The 20,887-nt window shown below is 48.8% G+C and overlaps 1 protein-coding gene across 1 annotated transcript in view; it reads left to right on the forward strand.

Annotated features, from left to right (window-relative positions):
- The first annotated feature begins 553 nt into the window (after positions 1 to 553).
- Positions 554 to 20,887, forward strand: part of trappc10 (trafficking protein particle complex 10) — an 81,569-nt gene continuing 61,235 nt past the window's right edge. Inside the window, exons 1-5 of the mRNA XM_038801309.1 lie at positions 554 to 687; positions 971 to 1,218; positions 5,760 to 5,906; positions 9,738 to 9,852; positions 19,587 to 19,663. Of these exons, the coding sequence (XP_038657237.1) occupies positions 600 to 687; positions 971 to 1,218; positions 5,760 to 5,906; positions 9,738 to 9,852; positions 19,587 to 19,663 (675 nt within the window). The 5' untranslated portion in view covers positions 554 to 599. The remainder of the gene's footprint in view (positions 688 to 970; positions 1,219 to 5,759; positions 5,907 to 9,737; positions 9,853 to 19,586; positions 19,664 to 20,887) is intronic.

Consider the following 20,887-nt stretch of genomic DNA (forward strand, 5'->3'; position numbering starts at 1 on the left):
TAAATCGCTGGCTTTTAAAGCAGACCAAGCAGTCCAGCAGCACGGATCGATTCCCGTACCAGTCTCCCCGAACAGGTGCCGGAATGTGGAGACTAGGGGTTTTTCACAGTAACTTCAAACCTACTCGTGACAATCAGCGATTTTCATTTTCATTTCATTTCAGTGTCTGGCTGGCCGCCCCCCTCGTCCCCCCCCCTTCGCGCCCCCCACCCTTCGCCCCCCCCCCCCCTCACTCCCTCTCGCTCCTCCACCTCCCTCCGCATCCCTCCCCTCATCCCCACCCTCGCCCTCCTCTCGCTCCTCCACCTCCCTTGCCCCCCCCTCACCCCTCCACCTCCCTCGTCCCCCCCGACCCCCCTCGCTCCTCCGCCTCCCTCGCCGCCCCCCCCTGCTTTCTCCATCGCTTTGCTCGCTCGTTACTCCACCTCCCTCCCTCGCCTGTTCACTCGCTTCTCCGCCTCCCTAACCCGCCTGCTCGTTACTCTGCCTTCCTCTCTCGCCCCCTCGCTCACTCATCTGCCGCCCTCCCTGTGTGTCTGAGTGTGCTGACATTGTTTTTGTCTCTCTGATTGCAGGAGGAGTTGGCCTTTGTGTTTGAGATGTTGCAGCAGTTTGAGGATGCTTTGGTACAATACGATGAACTTGATGCGCTCTTTACACAATACGTAGTCAACTATGGTGCTGGAGGTAAATGTCAATCCGTCTTTCCCCAGTTAACTAAGGAGCAGATCTGGGTTTGTCTGAAGTTACTGTGAAAAGCCCCTAGTCGCCACATTCCGGCGCCTGTCCGGGGAGGCTGGTACGGGAATCAAACCGTGCTGCTGGCCTGCCTTGGTCTGCTTTAAAAGCCAGCGATTTAGCCGAGTGAGTGAGCTAAACCAGCCCCTGGTGTGTGTGTGTGCGAACCCCCAATGTGGGTAGCTTTCGAAATCTGTGCCAATCTGATGTTTCCTGCTCTTCCCTTTTTAAGATGGAGCCAATTGGCTGACTTCATTCTGCCAGCCGGTTCAGAACTGGAATGGGCTGATCCTTCGCAAACCAATCGACATGGAGAAGAGGGAACTGATCCAGAAGAACAAGGCCACACTCCTGGACCTGCGCAGCTACCTGTTCTCCAGGCAGTGCACACTGCTTGTCTTCCTGCAGAGGCCGTGGGAGGTGGCGCAGCGTGCCCTCGAGCTCTTACACAACTGTGTCCAGGAGCTGAAGCTGCTGGAGGTAAGGCACAGTGGAAACCTCACTCCAATTCCTTTCCAACCCATCAGGGGAATGAGCTTTCATTCAAGGAGATGGATCCTTTATTAAAGGCAGGAGATTTCCCCATCCTGTCTGTAACACTGCTGAGTTGAACAGGTGACTGGGAAACATAAGAACTAGGAGCAGGAGTAGGCCATCTGGCCCCTCGAGCCTGCTCTGCCACTCAATTAGATCATGGCTGATCTTTGTAGGACTCAGCTCCACTTTCCGGCCCGAACACCATAACCCTTAATCCCTTTATTCTTCAAAATACTATCTATCTTTACCTTAAAACATTTAATGAAGGAGCCTCTACTGCTTCACTGGGCAAGGAATTCCATATATTCACAACCCTTTGGGTGAAGAAGTTCCTCATAAACTCAGTCCTAAATCTACTTCCCCTTATTTTGAGGCTATGCCCCCTAGTTCTGCTTTTACCCGCCAGTGGAAACAACCTGTCCGCATCAATCCTAACTATTCACTTCATAATTTTAAATGTTTCTTTCTTAAGTAAGGAGACCAAAACTGAACACAATACTCCAGGTGTGGCCTCACTAACACCGTATACAATTGCAACATAACCTCCCTAGTCTTAAACTCCATCCCTCTAGCAATGACGGACAAATTTCCATTTGCCTTCTTAATCACCTGTTACACCTGCGACTCATGCACTAGCACACCCAGGTGTCTCTGTACAGCAGCATGTTTTAATATTTTATTGTTTAAATAATAATCCTGTTTGCTGTTATTCCTACCAAAATGGATAACCTCACATTTGTCAACATTGTATTCCATCTGCCAGACCCTAGCCAATTCACTTAACCTATCCAAATCCCTCTGCAGACTTCCAGTATCCTCTGCACTTTTTGCTTTACCACTCATCTTAGTGTTGTCTGCAAACTTGGACACATTGCCCTTGGTCCCCAACTCCAAATCATCTATGTAAATTGTCAACACTGATCCCTGAGGGACACCGCTAGCTACTGATTGCCAACCAGAGAAACACCCATTAATCCCCACTCTTTGCTTTCTATTAATTAACCAATCCTCTATCCATGCTACTACTTTACCCTTAATGCCATGCATCTCTATCTTATGCAGCAACCTTTTGTGTGGCACCTTGTCAAAGGCTTTCTGGAAATCCAGATATACCACATCCGTTGGATCCCCGTTATCTACTGCACTGGTAATGTCCTCAAAAAATTCTACTAAATTAGTTAGGCACGACCTGCCCTTTATGAACCCATGCTGCGTCTGCCCAATGGGACAATTTCTATCCAGATGCCTCGCTATTTCTTCCTTGATGATAGATTCCAGCATCTTCCCTTTCTCAAGTAAGGAGACCAAAACTGAACACAATATTCCAGGTGTGGCCTCACTAACACCTGAATAATTGCAGCATAACCTCTCAGCATAACTAAGTCTGCAGAGGGATTTGGATAGGTTAAGTGAATGGGCTAGGGTCTGGCAAATGGGATACAATGTTGACAAATGTGAGGTTATCCATTTTGGTAGGAATAACAGCAAACAGGATTATTATTTAAATGATAAAATATTAAAGCATGCCGCTGTGCAGAGAGACCTGGGTGTGCTAGTGCATGAGTCGCAAAAAGTTGGTTTACAGGTGCAAAAGGTGATTAAGAAGGCAAATGGAGTCTTGTCCTTCATTGCTAGAGGGATGGAGTTTAAGACTAGGGAGGTTATGTTGCAATTGTATAAGGTGTTAGTGCGGCCACACCTGGAGTATTGTGTTCAGTTTTGGTCTCCTTACTTGAGAAAGGACGTACTGGCACTGGAGGGTGTGCAGAGGAGATTCACTAGGTTAATGCCACAATTGAAGGGGTTGGATTAGACTGGGACTGTACTCGGAATTTAGAAGGATGCGGGGGGGATCTTATAGAAACATATAAAATTATGAAGGGAATAGATAGGATAGATGCGGGCAGGTTGTTTCCACTGGCGGGTGAAAGCAGAACTAGGGGGCATAGCTCCAAAGTAAGGTGAAGTAGATTTAGGACTGAGTTTAGGAGGAACTTCTTCACCCAAAGGGTTGTGAATCTATGGAATTCCTTGCCCAGTGAAGCATCCAACAAGTTAAGCTCACTGGCCTATAATTACCCGCTCTCTGCCAACCTCCTTTTTTAAACAGTGGTGTCACGTTTGCTAATTTCCAATCTGCTGGGACCACCCCAGAGTCTAGTGAATTTTGGTAAATTATCACTAGTGCATTTGCAATTTCCCTAGCCATCTCTTTTAGCACTCTGGGATGCATTCCACCAGGGCCAGGAGACTTGTCTACCTTTAGCCCCATTAGCTTGCCCATCACTACCTCCTTAGTGATAACAATCCTCTCAAGGTCCTCACCTGTCATAGCCTCATTTCTATCAGTCGCTGGCATGTTATTTGTGTCTTCCACTGTGAAGACCGACCCAAAAAACCTGTTCAGTTCCTCAGCCATTTCCTCATTTCCCATTATTAAAACTCCCTTCTCATCCTCTAAAGGACCAATGTTTACCTTAGCCACTCTTTTTCGTTTTATATATTTGTAGAAACTTTTACTGTCTGTTTTTATATTCTGAGCAAGTTTACTCTCGTACTCTATCTCACTCTTCTTTATAGCTTTTTTAGTAGCTTTCTGTTGCCCCCTAAAGATTTCCCAGTCCTCTAGTCTCCCACTAACCTTTGCCACTTTGTATGCTTTTTCCTTCAATGTGACACTCTCCCTTATTTTCTTAGATATCCACGGTCGATTTTCCCTCTTTCTACCGTCCTTCCTTTTGCTGGGGAGAGGTTCATGTACACCATGTATATGTTGCACACAACTTCTCTCCTGCCAATGAAATCTTATTCACCTCCAAAATTCAGAAAGATCAGGGCTGATCAGATTCAATGTTTTTCACAGAATATGGGCGTGGCTGGTTATGCCAACATTTATTCCACACCCTAATAGCCCTTCAGAAGGTGGTGGTGAGCTGCCTTCTTGAACCGCTTCAATCCCGCATGTGTAGGTACACCCACTGTGCTGTTAGGGAGGGAGTTCCAGGATGTTGTCCCAGTGACAGTGAGGGAGCGGTGATATATTTCCCAGTCAGTGTGGTGAGTGACTTGGAGGGGAACCTCCAGGTGGTGGGGTTCCCAGGTATCTGCTGCTCTTGTCCTTCTAGATGGAATTTAAAATTACCCAGTAATAGGAAACATTTCTCAGTCTTTACCTGATCCTTCTCTAATCCTTAAAACACTGCAGACTGTTTCAATTTTTCTCACTACTCTGGAATATAATCCTAGTTTACTCAAACACTCCTCAAAGGACATTACTCTCATCTCAGGAAGCAGTCCAGTGAATCTCTGTTACAATCCAAGTACACCCTTCCCCATCAAACACTCCCAGGGCATCACGGTAGCATTGTGGATAGCACAATCGCTTCCCTGCTCCAAGGTCCCAGGTTCAATTCCCGGCTTGGGTCACTGTCTGTGCAGAGTCTGCACGTTCTCCCCGTGTGTGCGTGGGTTTCCTCCGGGTGCTCCGGTTTCCTCCCACAGTCCGAAGTTGTGCAAGTTAGGTGGATAATGGAATTCCTTGCCCAGTGAAGCATCCAACAAGTTAAGCTCACTGGCCTATAATTACCCGCTCTCTGCCAACCTCCTTTTTTAAACAGTGGTGTCACGTTTGCTAATTTCCATGATAAATTGCCCTGCGTGTCCAAAATTGCCCTTCGTGTTGGGTGGGGTTACTGGGTTATGGGGATAGGGTGGAGGTGTTGACCTTGGGTAGGGTGCTCTTTCCAAGAGCCAGTGCAAACGCGATGGGCCGAATGGCCTCCTTCTGCACTGTAAATTCTATGACAGGTACAGCACGGGGTTAGATACAGAGTAAAGCTCCATCTACACTGTCCCCATCAAACACTCCCAGGACAGGTACAGCACGGGGTTAGATACAGAGTAAAGCTCCCTCTACACTGTCCCCATCAAACACTCCCAGGACAGGTACAGCACGGGGTTAGATACAGAGTAAAGCTCCCTCTACACTGTCCCCATCAAACACTCCCAGGACAGGTACAGCACAGGGTTAGATACAGAGTAAAGCTCCCTCTACACTGTCCCCATCAAACACTCCCAGGACAGGTACAGCACGGGGTTCGATACAGAGTAAAGCTCCCTCTACACTGTCCCCATCAAACACTCCCAGGACAGGTACAGCACAGGGTTAGATACAGAGTAAAGCTCCCTCTACACTGTCCCCATCAAACACTCCCAGGACAGGTACAGCACGGGGTTCGATACAGAGTAAAGCTCCCTCTACACTGTCCCCATCAAACACTCCCAGGACAGGTACAGCACAGGGTTAGATACAGAGTAAAGCTCCCTCTACACTGTCCCCATCAAACACTCCCAGGACAGGTACAGCACGGGGTTAGATACAGAGTAAAGCTCCCTCTACACTGTCCCCATCAAACACTCCCAGGACAGGTACAGCACGGGGTTAGAGATAAATAAATTTGATCACTTGTCTGTTTCCTGTTCAGGTGTCGGTCCCAGTTGGAGCCCTGGATTGCTGGGTCTTCCTGAGCTGCCTTGAGGTCCTGCAGAGAATTGAAGGCTGTTGTGATGCAGCTGAGCTGGAGAATAATTCCTGCCACACGGTTGGGCTTTGGAGCTATGCTACAGAAAAGGTATCTGAGTGAGTGGTGAGCTGGGTTCCGCCGTGAACATGTGTGGCAGCCAGATACTGAAATGATCTAAATTGGCATAAAGAATATGAATTAACCCTTGATACAGATTAAACACTGATGAGGGGGCATTCTGTACATCAGGGTAAGGAACACAGGCTCAGTGGTGAAAATCCTGTTCTAGGAATCCAGCGGCCTGGACTAAGGAGCCAAAGTCCAGGACAAATCCTGTCACCTACCGCGCCCAGGGAAGTTTAAATTTAATACATCAGGAACAAAAAGCTAGTCTCATTAATATTCATAATCATAAAACCCCCCGAATATCATGAAAACCCATCTCGTTCAGTAACGTCCTTTATGGAAGCCCCGACATTGTGCTGGAACGCAGACTGTGCCTCTGTTTCCCACGCTCACTCCTCCTGTGAACATCCATCAGGACAAAGGGAGCAGAAGAGAACTTGATCTCGGTCTGTATCCCAAACCCAGGCAGATTGGGAAAGGAGGAGGCCACGGGACCCCTGGAGAGTAACCTGGGGCAGTGACAATAGGTGGGTGGGTGACAGGGTGGGCATGACCGCATGGGAGGGAGGAGGGTGTGACCGGGCCGGAGTGTGGAGGGCGTGGGGTGACCATGTGTCAAGGGGGGGTGAGGGCCAGGCGGGGGTGGGAGGGCCGTGCATGGTTTGGGGGGGGGGTCAGAGGGCCGGGGGTGAGGGGGTGGGAGGGCCCGGGGGGGGGGGGGGGGGGGGGGGTGAGCGGGCCTGACGGGGGTGAGAGGGTGGGGGGAGGGACAGGTGGGTGAGGGGGTTAGAGGGCTGGGTGGGTGAGGGGGTGGGAGGGCTGGGCGGGAGTGAGAGGGTGGGAGGGGTGAGGGGGTGGGAGGGCTGGGCGGGGGTGGGAGGGGTGAGGGGGTGGGAGGGCTGGGCGGGGGTGAGGGTGGGTGAGGGGGTGGGAGGGTCAGGCGGGGGTGAGTGGGAGGGGTGGGTGAGGGTGGGAGGGCCTGGTGAGGGGGTGGGAGGGCCAGGCAGGGGTGAGTGGGAGGGGTGGGAGGGCCTGGTGGGTGGGTGAGCGGGTGGGAGACCGTGCGGGGGTGAGCTGGTTGGATGACCGGGGTTGGTGAGGGGGTGGGAGACTGGGTGGGGTTGAGCGTGTGAGAGGGTCGGGGGGGGGGGGGGGGGGTGGGGGGGGGGGTGATGAGATGGCGGGGAGGCAGGGTTAATGGGTGGGAGGATGGGGGTGACCGGGAGGAACTTAGTTCTATCTTCACGGCGGACGATGCAATTAACTTCCCAGAAATGCATGTAACCGAGGAGTTAGTGAGAAGTGAAGGAAATCAGTATTACTGAAAGAAAGTGGTGCCGATTGAAAGCAGTTAAACCCCCAGCACCTGAGAATCGACCTCCCAGCGTCTGAGAATCGACCTCCCAGCGTCTGAGAATCGACCTCCCAGCGTCTGAGAATCGACCTCCCAGCGTCTGAGAATCGACCTCCCAGCGTCTGAGAATCGACCTCCCAGCGTCTGAGAATCGACCTCCCAGCGTCTGAGAATCGACCTCCCAGCGTCTGAGAATCGACCTCCCAGCGTCTGAGAATCGACCTCCCAGCGTCTGATAATCAACATCCCAGGGCACCACAGGAGGTGGGCATGATATAGTGGATGTGTTCTGTGGATTCTGGAACAGCCCCAGCAGATTGGAGGGTGACAAATGTAACCCCGCTGTTTAAAAAAGGAGGGAGGGGGTAAACAGGCCATTGAAGACCGGTTAGACTAACATCAGGAGCAGGGAAAATGCTTTAGTCTATTATAAAGGATTTGATAACAGGACACGTCTATAGTATTAATGACAAACTCACTATGGGTTTTGGAAAGGGAAATCATGTTTGACAAATCTTTTGGAGTTTATTGAGGATGAAACTAGTGGAATAAATAAGGGTGAACCAGTTGATATGGTGTATTTGGATTTTCAGACAGCTTTTGATAAAGTTCCACAAAAGAGGTTAGTGAGCAAAATTAAAGCACCTGGAATTAAGTTGAATATATTAGTAGATTGAGAATTGATTCACAGACAGGAAACAGTCGGAACAAATGGGTCTGTTTTGAGTTTGCAGGCAGTGACTAGTGGGGTCCTGCAGGGACCACTGCTTGAACCCCAGTTATTCATAATATAAATCAATGATTTGGATAAAGAAATCAAACATAATATTTCCAACTTTGCTGACTACACAAAACTCGGTAGAATTGAGAGTGGTAAGGAGGGTGTTAGAACATAGAACATTACAGCGCAGTACGGGCCCTTCGGCCCTCGATGTTGCGCCGACCTGTGAAACCATCTGAAGCCTATCTGACCTACACTATTCCATTTTCATCCATATGTCTATTAATGGGCTTCAAGGGGATTTAGACAAGTTGAGTGAGTGGGCAGATACATGGCAGATGCAACATGTAACGGGGATGCCTGTACAGTTATTCACGTCAGTAGGAAAACCAGAAGAGCAGAGTATTATTTAAATGGCGATAGATTGGGAAATGTTGATATACAGAGGGACCTGGGTGTCCTTGTACACCAGTCACTAAAAGCAAACATGCAGCAAGCAGTTCGGATGGTAAATGGTTTGTTGGCCTTCATTGCAAGAGGACTCGAGTGGAGGTCTTACTGCAGCTGTACAGGGCCTTGGTGAGACCACAGCTGGAGGATTGTGTGGAGTTTGGGTCTGTGCAGCAAAGGTTCACCAGACTGATTCCTGGGATGTCAGGATTGTCTTATTAGGAGGGTTTGGGCCCACTGGGCCTGTGTTCACTGGGGTTTAGAAGCTAGAGAGGGGATCTCACTGACAGGGCTGCACAGAGTGGATGCAGAGATGTTGTTTCCTCTGGCGGGGGGGGGGGGGGGGGGGGGGGTCTAGAACAAGGGGCCAGAGACTCAGGATACGAACAGACCATTGTGAACTGAGATGAGGAGGAACCTCTTCACTCGGTGGTGAACCTGTGGAATTCTCCACCACGGAAAGCTGCGGAGGCCAAGCTAGTGGATATATTTCACAAGGAAAGAAATAGATTTCTAGATTCTAAAGGTGTCCAGGGGTATGGGGAGAGCGGGAGTGTGGTGTTGGGGTAGAGGATTGGCCATAATCATATTGAATGGTGGATCAGGCTCGAAGGGCCAAATGGCTTACTCCTCTTGTTTCTAAGTTTGTAAGAGAGTTTGTTGACGGAGAGAGTGGGTGGGTGGGGCGGTGGGAGGGTTTGGTGAGGGGGGCTGGCTGGGTGGGAGGGTTTGGAAGCAAATTAATGCTTTGTCTGAAATGGGCAGCACGGTAGCACAGTGGTTAGCACTGTTGCTTCATGGCACCAGGAAGCTGGGTTCAATTTCCGGCTTGGGTCACTCTCTGTGCGGAGTCTGCACGTTCTCCCTGTGTCTGCGTAGGTGAATTGGACATTCTGAATTCTCCCTCTGTGTACCCGAACAGGCGCTCGAATGTGACGACTAGGGGCTTTTCACAGTAAGTAACGTCATTGCAGTGTTGATGTAAGCCTATTTGTGACACTAATAAAGATTATTATTATTTTCCCTTGAAGTGGGAGGGGATTATTTGGATCCCTGGCAGTACAGTTATTTGAATTGCACTGGGGGGGGGGTTCTTTGACACAGTTGTGTGGGGTTTGTGTCTGTGTCTGTCTGTGTGTGTCTGTGTGTGTGTGTCTGTGTGTCTGTGTGTCTGTGTGTCTGTGTGTCTGTGTGTCTGTGTGTCTGTGTGTCTGTGTGTCTGTGTGTGTGTGTGTGTGTGTACTGGCCTGCTCTTCAGTAACATCTCCTCACTTTCTAACCCCGCCAGCTGAAGTCACTGGGCTACCTGTGCGGTCTGATCTCGAACAAAGGACCCGATTCTGAAGATCTGAAAAGGACAGTGGATGTTTTGGCAGGTCTGGGAGCGGAACGTCCTGAGACTGGTAACTGGCAATCTGCACCGTTTCATTCCTTTTCACTAATCATGGCAGCTCAATCAGGATGTGTAGTACTTTAGCACTAAAATTCCACACACTTTCTAAGCACCTCTTTCACATTAAATTCCCTGAGCAGTCATTTAGCACCGACAGATGGACCCTGGCTCACTGTGGATGCAATCTTTCACATTCTTACCCAGAAGCTGTACAATTCTGTTCAGAAGCACCCCCTCCACACAAACTTACAAACTAGGAGCAGAAGTAACCATTCGGCCCCTCAAGCCTGCTCCATCATTCAATAAGATTATTGCTAATCTGTTTATGTTTCGAATTGCACATTTCCATCTACTCCTCTTTCCCAACAAGAATCTATCTGCCTCCGCTTTAAAACATATTCAGTGACTTTGCCGCCTTCTCATCTCTGTCTGAAAAGGGAGGCTCCTAATTTTAAAACTGTGTCCTCTAGTTCTGGACTCAGCCACAAGAGGAAACGTCCTTTCCACCTCCACCTTGTCCAGGGTCTGATATCCTTCAATCAACCCACCCTCACTCTTCTCAACTCCAGTGGATACAGTCCCGGTCTGTCCAACCTTTCCTCATTAGACAACCCACTCATTCCGGGTATCAATCTAATAAACCCCTGCACTGTCTCCAAGGCATTTTCATCCTTCCTTAAATAAAGTGACCAAAGCTGCACACAGTAGTCGACATGTGGTCTCATCAATGCCCAGTATAGGGCAGCACGGTGGCCTAGTGGTTAGCACAACCGCCTCACGCCGCTGAGGTCCCAGGTTCGAATCCCGGCTCTGGGTCACTGTCCATGTGGAGTTTGCACATTCTCCCCGTGTCTGCGTGCGTTTCGCCCCCACAACCCACAAAAATGTGCCGAGTAGGTGGATTGGCTACACTAAATTGCCCCTTAATTGGAAAAAATAATTGGGTAATCTAAATTTAAAAAATAAAAAAATCAATGCCCAGTATAACTGAAGAATAATATCCTTACTGTTACATTCAATTCCTCGTGTAATACAGGGGAACAGCATTTGATTATCCTTCTTGTGGTACCTGCATACCTAAAATCACTGAGTTTCTTTAAGACAGAGATAGATAGTGTTGTGTTATGTACTCTGGGATAACACAGGCTGCAGCTCGATGCAGCTTTGACCAAAAGATACTCCAGACTTTGAAGTAAGTCCAATGTGATTTATTGAACCATTAGCACAGTTCTCTATGAGTTCGACCCTCCTGCTAATCTTGCTATAGTAACTCAGTCTGACTAACCAGTCTGCTCTAAGCCACGTGGTGGGTGTGATGCTTCTGATCTGCCCCTGTCCTACTCTCCAAGTGTCGCCTGTGGAAAGAGACAGAGCATGTGTGCCCTGTCCTATATATGGGTTGTGTAATGGCCCCTTGTGGTAGTGTCACCTCTGGGTGTCTTGACTGCCCATTGGTCGTGTCCAATTCTATGTGTTCATTAGCTGTATGTCTGCATGTCATGATGTCTCTGGTGCTCCCTCTAGTGTCTACTTAGTTATGGTGTATTCACATTAACCCCGTGTGTATTTGCAGTGATGCATATCACTACATCCCCCTTTTTACATATTTTCTGTAGTGTTAAAGAAAAATTGAACAAAGACAGGTAAATAAGTGATGACATGTACAAGTTATGATGACTGTGATGACGATACAAGGTCAAAGAATAGTTATGATGACATTGAGGATTATACAATACCAAATAATAGTTATGAGTCCAAAGTTCATGAATTTACAAGGTCGAGTGGCTTTCTTCTGCTGTTTTGGAAGTGTCGATGTTGTCATTCCCTTGTGAACGCCGTCAGTGTCCTGGTGTTTACGTAACCAAGAAGTCATCAGGAGGTGTTCAAGTGGTCAAATCACGTCGTTGTCTAATTTGGACTCTCTTTTTTTCGATGCTTGTGGTAGCGATTCCTGATGTCATCTTTACTGCCTGACCTGGACTGGTGTCTGTGTTTGCGGTATTGATGCCATATGTCAGCTACCTTGAAAGCTGGTCTGCTTGTTTGTAGTGTAGCAAACGTGAATTTGTAAGCTGCATTATCATGCCATGGTATGTCTGCACACTTGCCATTGACTTGAGCTGTGCTGTCACAGTGTCCTGCATTGGCTGAGTTGTACCATATCGTACCATTCGTTGTTCCAGTGTTGTTGGTTTTGTCGTGCTTGTTGTTGACGTTGGTGCCTTTGGTACGCTTCTTGTTGTCTGTGTTGTTTTTGTAGGTTTTGTTGTGTTTGTTGCACTCAATGACCATTCCGAGTGGAGAATTCGAGTCTTTCACAAAGTTACTTGTGTCAATGTCCTTTGTGGCATCTGCTGTTTCATTGAGCATTTCGTCTCTGATTCCTCGGCGCTCCCTGTCTTGAGTCATGTCCGGTTCACTGGAATCATCTTTGGTTTCTTGATGCTCCCCTTCTGGAGTCATTTCAGGTTCTTGTGGAGAGGCTCGAGTCGATGACGTTTGAATTAACGTGTGTCACTGGAGTCACTAGTAGCCTCACTTTGATTGTCGAGTGCCTCTGTACATACTAGCAGAGATCTGTCAGTCTCGCTGAGATGTCGCACATCCTGTATGGGAATTGTGATGCCTTTGTCACTTGTCGCACAGACAGTGGGTAGACTTTCAGTGTCTTCTTATCGGTTAAATGAGCTGGGTAGACTGTCAAGAGTCTTCTGGTGGCTCAAATAATCTGGGTAGACTCATAGTCTTTTTGTTGTTCACATGAGTGTGGTAGGCTGTCATAGTCGTCTTGCTGTGCACTTGAGCGTGGCAGACTTGCATCGTCTGCTGCTGGTTGCTAGACCTTCATGGTCTTGTTCATGCAAGGACTGCGCTCTGGAGTCTTGTGTTGCTTCCATTGTGGAGTCTGTCAACGAGCTCACTGGAGGCTTGTATCGCTCTCTGTGTGGAGTCTGGCATTGTTCCCTGTGTGGAGTCGTGCAGTGGTCTCGCTGTGGAGTCTGTCATCGCTTTCTGTGTGGAGGTGAGGCCTCTTTGTGGTGTGTGGACCACTCTCTGTGTGGAGTCAGGGACTCTTCGTGATGCATGGACCACTCTTGGCGTCAGGCCGCTCTCTGTGGGCTAGTACCGCTCTCTGCCTCTTGGCATCAGGCCGCTCTCTGTGGGCTTGTACTGCTCTCTGGCGTCAGGCCGCTCTCTGTGGGCTAGTACCGCTCTCTGCCTCTTGGTGTCAGGCCGCTCTCTGTGGGCTTGTACTGCTCTCTGGCGTCAGGCCGCTCTCTGTGGGCTTGTACTGCTCTCTGGCGTCAGGCCGCTCTCTGTGGGCTAGTACCGCTCTCTGGCGTCAGGCCGCTCTCTGTGGGCTAGTACCGCTCTCTGGCGTCAGGCCGCTCTCTGTGGGCTAGTACCGCTCTCTGGCGTCAGGCCGCTCTCTGTGGGCTAGTACCGCTCTCTGGCGTCAGGCCGCTCTCTGTGGGCTAGTACCGCTCTCTGGCGTCAGGCCGCTCTCTGTGGGCTAGTACCGCTCTCTGGCGTCAGGCCGCTCTCTGTGGGCTAGTACCGCTCTCTGGCGTCAGGCCGCTCTCTGTGGGCTAGTACCGCTCTCTGCCTCTTGGCGTCAGGCCGCTCTCTGTGGGCTAGTACCGCTCTCTGGCGTCAGGCCGCTCTCTGTGGGCTAGTACCGCTCTCTGGCGTCAGGCCGCTCTCTGTGGGCTAGTACCGCTCTCTGCCTCTTGGCGTCAGGCCGCAGCAGAATCCTGTACACATGGGTCGGGATGTCTATGCTGGGCTGAGGATCCTCAAATCCGAAGAACTCTTCCATGTCTGTGTCGGATTCTTCACTGTACAACACATCTCGCGGTTCGGATCTAGGACTGAGGTTGCCACGTCCAATGATGAAATCACCGCCTGAGTCGTAGTCTTCAAGGACGAAATCATCTCTTAGTGCAGTGCTAACTGCTTGCTGTGGAGGTTACTTTCAGCTACTGGTCGAAGTTCAGGCATTGTGCTGTCGTTCCAGGTGAAAGAATTGTGTTTTCTGGCTTTCCCCTTTAAGTGGGCGTGGTCCAGGGTCTCTGACGTCATGACGCTTGTGACGTAGAACGTAGGAATGGATTGCACATGCGCCGATCGCTTTTCCTTTACTGTGCGTCCTTAGCGCAACTGCGCGTGTGCGGCTTCTCGCTCATGCGCAAACGGACTTTACTGTGCGCGTTTTTCAGAACTGCGCATGCGCGGCTTCTCGCGCATGCGCAAAACACTGGTTTACCAGATCGCGTCTTCTCGGGAACTGCGCATGTGCAGCTCCTTGCGCAAGATGGCTGCCAATCAAAATTGCCGTTTGCTTCTGTTGCTAGCCTACCTTTGCCTCGTGGTGAGTATAGGCGCCAGTTTTACCGATTTCTGTTGTGTTCACCTCGCAGTAGTTTTCAAACTTGTCCAGCTCTGTCTGGAAGTCTCTCTTGTCCTGCCCCTTGGAGTACTTGAAGGAATTGAAGATTTCTGCTGCACTTTCACCCGCAATGGTGAGTCGAAGATCTATCTCCTCCATCAGCCACACCATCTAGGTCGGATGCTACCATGTAAATCTCAAATCTCTGCTTCATTGCACGCCAGTTGGCACTGAGATTGCCGTGGTACCTGAGCTGCTGAGGACCCAGAATCTCGATCATCTTGCCTGAGTGCTGTTGCTGGTAGTCACGGATCTTGATGAGTTGAACTATATAGATTCAACAGGCATTACTGGTACCATGTGTTATGTACTCTGGGATAACACAGTCTGCAACTCGATGCAGCTTTAACCAAAAGATACTCCAGACTTTGAAGTAAGTTCAATGTGATTTATTGAACCATTAGCACAGTTCTCTGAGTTTGACTCTCCTGCTAATCTTGCTATAGTAACTTAGTTTAACTAACCAGTCTGCTCCAAGCCATGTGGTGGGTGTGGTGCTTCTGATCTGCCCCTGTCCTACTCTCTAAGTGTCGCCTGTGGAAAGAGACAGAACATATGTGCCCTGTCCTTGTATGGGTGTGTATTGCCCCCTTGTGGTAGTGTCACCTCTGGGTGTCTTGACTGCTCATTGGTTATGTCCTATTCTGTATGTCTGCATGTCATGACATGGGCCGTGTGGTCTAATTTTGCTTCTATTTCTTATGCTAACTTTTTGCGACTCATGCACGGGAATACCTAGATCCCTCTGCACCTCAGAATTCTACAGCCTGGACAGCACGGTGGCGCAGTGGGTTATCCCTGCAGCCTCACGGCGCTGAGGTCCCAGGTTCGATCCCGGCTTTGGGTCACTGTCCGTGTGGAGTTTGCACATTCTCCCCGTGTTTGTGTGGGTTTCGCCCCAACAACCCAAAAACGTGCAGGCTAGGTGGATTGGCCACACTAAATTGCCCCTTAATTGGAAAAAATGAATTGGGTACACAAATTTTTATAAAAAAGAATTCTGCAGCCGTTCTCCCTTTAAGTAACACTCTGCTTTTTTATTCTACCTGCCAAAGTGAACAACTTCACACTTCCCCACATTGTATTCCATCTGCCAGATTTCTGCCACTCACTCAATCTATCTGTACCCATCTGCAAACTCCACATGTCCTCTTCACAACATACTTTCCTACTTCTCTTTGTGTCGGTTGCAAATTTACTTCCCGTGCCTTCACTCCCCTCGCTTAAGTCATTGATGCAAGTTGTAAAAGGTCGAGGCACTAGCACAGACACCTGTGGGTGTCCACTTGTCACAACCTGCCAATCGGAAGAAGATCCATTTATCCCTACTCACTGGTTTCTGCCAGCAACCAGTGTTCTGTCCAGCCTAATACGTTAGCCCCTACACCATAAGCTTCTATTCTAGGGTGGCATGGTACCACAGTGGGTAGCACTGTTGCTTCACAACGCCATGGACCCAGGTTCGATTCCAGGCTTGGGTCACTGTCTATGCGGAGTCTGCACGTTCTCCCCGTGTCTGCGTGGGTTTCCCTCGGTTTCCCCCATAAGTCCTTAAAGACGTGCTGTTTGGTGAATTGGACATTCTGAATTCTCCCTCGGTGTACCCGAACAGGCGCCTGAGTGTGGCGACTACAGGATTTTCACATTCATTGCAGTGTTAATGTAAGCCTACTTTTGACACTAATAAAAAATTATTGTTATTTTCTGCAATATCCTTTGAAGTGCCATCTTACGAAATGCTTTCTGGAAATCCAAGTACAGTACGTCTACAGACTCCCCTTTATCCACAGCACATGTTACTCCTTCAAAAACCTCCAATAAATTGGTTAAACATGATTTCTCTTTAACAAAGCCATGTTGATTCTTCCCAATTACCTTGTGTTTCTCTCAGCTAAAACCCCTTTAATGATCGATTCTAGCACCTTCCCCACGACAGGTGACAAGCTAACTGGCTGATAGTTTCCTGTTTCTGCCTCTCTCCCTTCTTGAAAAGAAGAGTTACATTTGCTACTTTCCAGTCTGATGGAACCTCTCCGGAATCTAATGAATTTTGGAAAATTAACACCAACACATCTACTATCTCATTAGCCACCTCTCTTAAGACCTTAGGAGAACTCCGTACAGTTCCAAAAACAAGTAGCAGAGCAGTGAGTAAAGAACTGGTCAGGAACCCAACCTCAGGAACTGCAGCTAATGGCAAAATTACAAGATGTATACTGGTTAAACCAAAAGAGAAAAATAATAAACAAGCAACTAAAACATCAGTGCTGAGGGACAGGTTAGGGGGTGTAGCCCAATGAAGAGTTCTATATACAAATGCACAGAGTGTAAGCAATAAACTTACAATGAGTTGCAGGTCCCAATGCAAGTTGAAGATTCTGATGTAGTCGCTGTTACAGAGACATGGCTGCTGGATGGTCGAGACTGGGAACGGAATATCCCTGGTTGTAAAGTTTACGAGAGATGGGGAAGATGGTAGAGGGTGTGGAGTAGTCTTACTGATTAGCAATACTGTCACCTCAATGGTGAGGGGGATATAATGAGGCCATTCGGCACTTCAAACCAGCTCTGCCATTCATTATGATCATGGTTCAATACCTTGATCCTGCCTCCCCCCCATATCCCTCGATTCCTTCACCCCCAAGAGCTGTATCTAATTCCTTTATGAAATTTCACAACGTTTTGGTCACAATTACTTTTCGTAATAGTGGATTCCACAGATTCACCACTCTCTGGGTGAAGAAATTTCTCCTCACCTCAGTCCTAAAGGTTTACCCTTATCCTCAAACTAGGACCCCTAGTTCTGGACTCCCCACTATCGGGAACATTCTTTCTGAATCTACCCTGTCTAATCCTGTTAAAATTTTGTAAGTTTCTCTGAGATCCCCTCTCACTCTTCTAAACTCCAATGAATATAATCCCAACCGATTTAGTCTCTCCTCATATGACAGTCCCACCATCCCAGGAATCAGTCAGGTAAACCTTCTCTGCTCTCCCTCCATAGCAAGAACATCCTTCCTCAGATAAGGACACCAAAACTACACACAATACTCCAGGTGTGGCCTCACCAATGCCCTAAACAATTGCAGTGAAACATCTCTATTCCTATACTCAAATCCTCTCGCTATGAAGACCAACATGCCAGTTACTTTCTTTACTGCCTGCTGTACCTGCGCGCTTACTTTCAGTGACTGGTGCACGAGGACACCAAGATATCGCTGAGTATTCACCTCTCTCAATTTACACCCATTCAAATAATCAATGCCCTCTGGTGTCAGTATTAGAGTTTGAAAACTCTTTAACCTCAGCCGCCACCCTGCCGAAACTAAAGTGATCATCACAGACAGACATGATCCACAGTTTGGGGATGATTGCAGTGTCATTGCCCACTTGGCACCAGATTGGAAAACCACTCTCGATCTCTTCAATTTTACAAAGAAGAACCTCGATTGTTGCCAAAACTCAGACATCAACCTAGAGCTGATCAGCAAAGTATTACAATGCGGACTTCTATTGAAGGAGAGACTCTGGAAGATGTTGAACTCTTCCCATGCATTCTCAGAAATCCGCCATTGACAAGGGGATCCAACAGCAGATCGGCTGCTTCAGCTCAAACCTCCACAAACTACAGCAGCGAGTGTTTCACAACAAAAACTTCCACAAGTCCACAAAAGTCCAAGTGTACAGATCCGTTTTATCGCCACAGTCCTGTGCTGCAGTGAGACCTGGACTGTGTCTCAGCAACACGTATGATTGCTGGAGAAATTCCATCAGCAAATCCTCCAGATTCAGTGGGAGGATAATTGAACAAAACACTGGTATCCTTCTCGAAGCCAGTTCCACCAGCATTCGGGTAACACTCCTGCAAAGTCACTCTGACGGACTGGACACCGTGTCTGGTTGGCCGTCAACCATCTCCCGAGCAGGCCCTGTTTTATCAACTCTCAAATGGTCAATGTGCCAGAGGAACTGAAGGAAACACATCAAAGACGGTGTGAAGCTCTCCTTGGTGTGTGACAGCATTGACATTGATGACTGGGAGGAGATTGCTGCAATTGTCCAAAATGGTAACAACCTCTCCATCAAGCTGCTTCACACTTTGAGCCCCAGTGTCCTTAACGATGAGGCAGAGCGGCAGAGAAGGAAACAAAACGAAGCAAATCCTGCCCTCGGGATCTCAATGCCTTGTGGGAAGTCCTGTTTCATGTGCCCACGGCTTTGCAGGTCTAGAATCAGCCTGTTCAATCACATGAAGAACCATGGCAGAACCTCGTGTCCCTGAGTAGATATCCTCAAATCGAGGGACAGCTAATGAAATGATCTCTGCTCCAGATTTATGTTACTGCAACAAAACTGAGCACTGAAAGGGATTTACAAAATCGAGTGGAATTGTTCTGCGTGGGGAACAGCTTGATTGCCAGGGCGGAGCGGTAGCACAGTGGTTAGCACCGTTGCTTCACAGCTCCAAGGTCCCAGGTTCGATTCCCGGCTTGGATCACTATCTGTGCGGAGTCTGCACGTTCTCCCCGTGTGTGCGTGGGTTTCCTCCGGGTGCTCCGGGTTTCCTCCCACAGTCCAAAGATGTGCAAGTTAGGTGGATAATGGAATTCCTTGCCCAGTGAAGCATCCAACAAGTTAAGCTCACTGGCCTATAATTACCCGCTCTCTGCCAACCTCCTTTTTTAAACAGTGGTGTCACGTTTGCTAATTTCCATGATAAATTGCCCACCGTGTCCAAAATTGCCCTTCGTGTTGGGTGGGGATACTGGGTTATGGGGATAGGGTGGAGGTGTTGACCTTGGGTAGGGTGCTCTTTCCAAGAGCCAGTGCAAACTCGATGGGCCGAATGGCCTCCTTCTGCACTGTAAATTCTATGACAGGTACAGCACGGGGTTAGATACAAAGTAAAGCTCCCTCTACACTGTCCCCATCAAAAACTGCTTGGACACTGCAATGGGGCTTTTAAAGCAGACCAAGGCAGGCCAGCAGCACGGTTCGATTCCGGTCCCAGCCTCTCCGAACAGGCGCCGGAATGTGGCGACTAGGGGCTTTTCACAGTAACTTCATTGAAGCCTACTTGTGATGATTATCAATGGATGAGTCCACAAAAGATCAGCCATGATCTAATTGAATGGCGGAGCAGGCTCGAGGGGCCAGATGGCCTACTCCTGCTCCTAGTTCTTATGTTCTTATGATTATCTCCGTGTGAAAGATCTGTAAACATTTGGATGCAGTTGGTCTTTTTTTTTTGATCTACTCTAAACACTGACATTTCTCCCTGTGCTCTCTTCCAGCAAATAGCCCACAAAGCCCCTACAAGACACTGAATGAAGCACTGTCATCTGTGGAGACCTTTGAAAAGCACTACCTGGTAAGGCTGCTCTTCCACAGTATGTTCTGTTGCATCTGGGGGCAGGGTGGGGAAGGGGTGTGTGCGTCTTTGTGCATGCGCGTGTGATATTCTTTCATGGAATCCGGGCAGCATTTATTGCCCATTCCTATTTGCCCTCCAGAAGGTGATGGTGAGCTGCCTTCTTCAACAGCTGAAGTCCATGTGGTGTAGCTACACCCACAAACACTAATAAAGATTATTATTATTAGAGCTGTTGGGGAGGGAGTTCCATGTTTTGACCCAGTGAAGGAACGGTGATATATTTCCCAGTCAGGATGGTGAGTGACCTGGAGGGGAACCTCCAGGTGGTGGGGTCACAGGTATCTGCTGACCTTGTCCTTCCAGTTGGGAGATGTTTCAGGTTTGGTTCGGTGGTAGATGGAGTGCCGATCAGGCGGACTGCTTTGTGCTGGATGTGTCGAGCTTCACGAATGTTGTTAGTTCTGCCCTCATCCAGGCACGTTCCTCATAGAGGGTGGACAGACTTTGGGACCCTGGAGGTGAGTTACTCTCTACGCAGTTCCCATCCTCTGACCTGTTTTTGGAGCCACATTATTTACACGGTTGACCCAGTCCAGTTTCTGGTCGTTGGTAACTCCGGGGATGTTAATAGTGGAGGATTCTGCGATGGTAATCACATTGAATGTCAAGGGGTGTTGCTTAGATTCTCTCATTGGAGATGATTTCTGCCTCACACTTGTGGCAGATGTGCTGGGCAGCACGGTAGCACAGTGGTTAGCACTGTTGCTTCACAGCACCAGGGTCCCAGGATCGATTCCCAGCTTGGGTCACTGTCTGTGTGGAGTCTGCACGTTCTCCCCGTGTGTGCGTGGGTTTCCTCCGGGTGCTCCAGTTTCCTCCCACAAGTCCTGAAAGACATGCTGTTAGGTGAATAGGACATTCTGAATTCTCCCTCTGTGTACCCGAACAGGCACCGGAATGTGGCGACTAGGGGCTTTTCACAGTAACTTCATTGCAGTGTAAGCTTGCTTGTGACAATAAAGATTACTGCTACTACACATATCTAACTTGTCATTTTGTCAGCCCAAGCCTGGATATTGTCCAGGTCTTGCTGCAACTTCCACATACAGCACCTGGTGAGATGCAAACGAAACTGAACATTGTGCAAATCATCAGTAAACATCCTCACATCTGACCTTTATATTGGGAGGAAACAGCTGCACATGGCTTGCCCTAGGACCT

This window comes from Scyliorhinus canicula, chromosome 7 (genome assembly GCF_902713615.1).
Source record: "Scyliorhinus canicula chromosome 7, sScyCan1.1, whole genome shotgun sequence".
In the NCBI taxonomy this organism is placed as follows: Eukaryota; Metazoa; Chordata; class Chondrichthyes; order Carcharhiniformes; family Scyliorhinidae; genus Scyliorhinus; species Scyliorhinus canicula.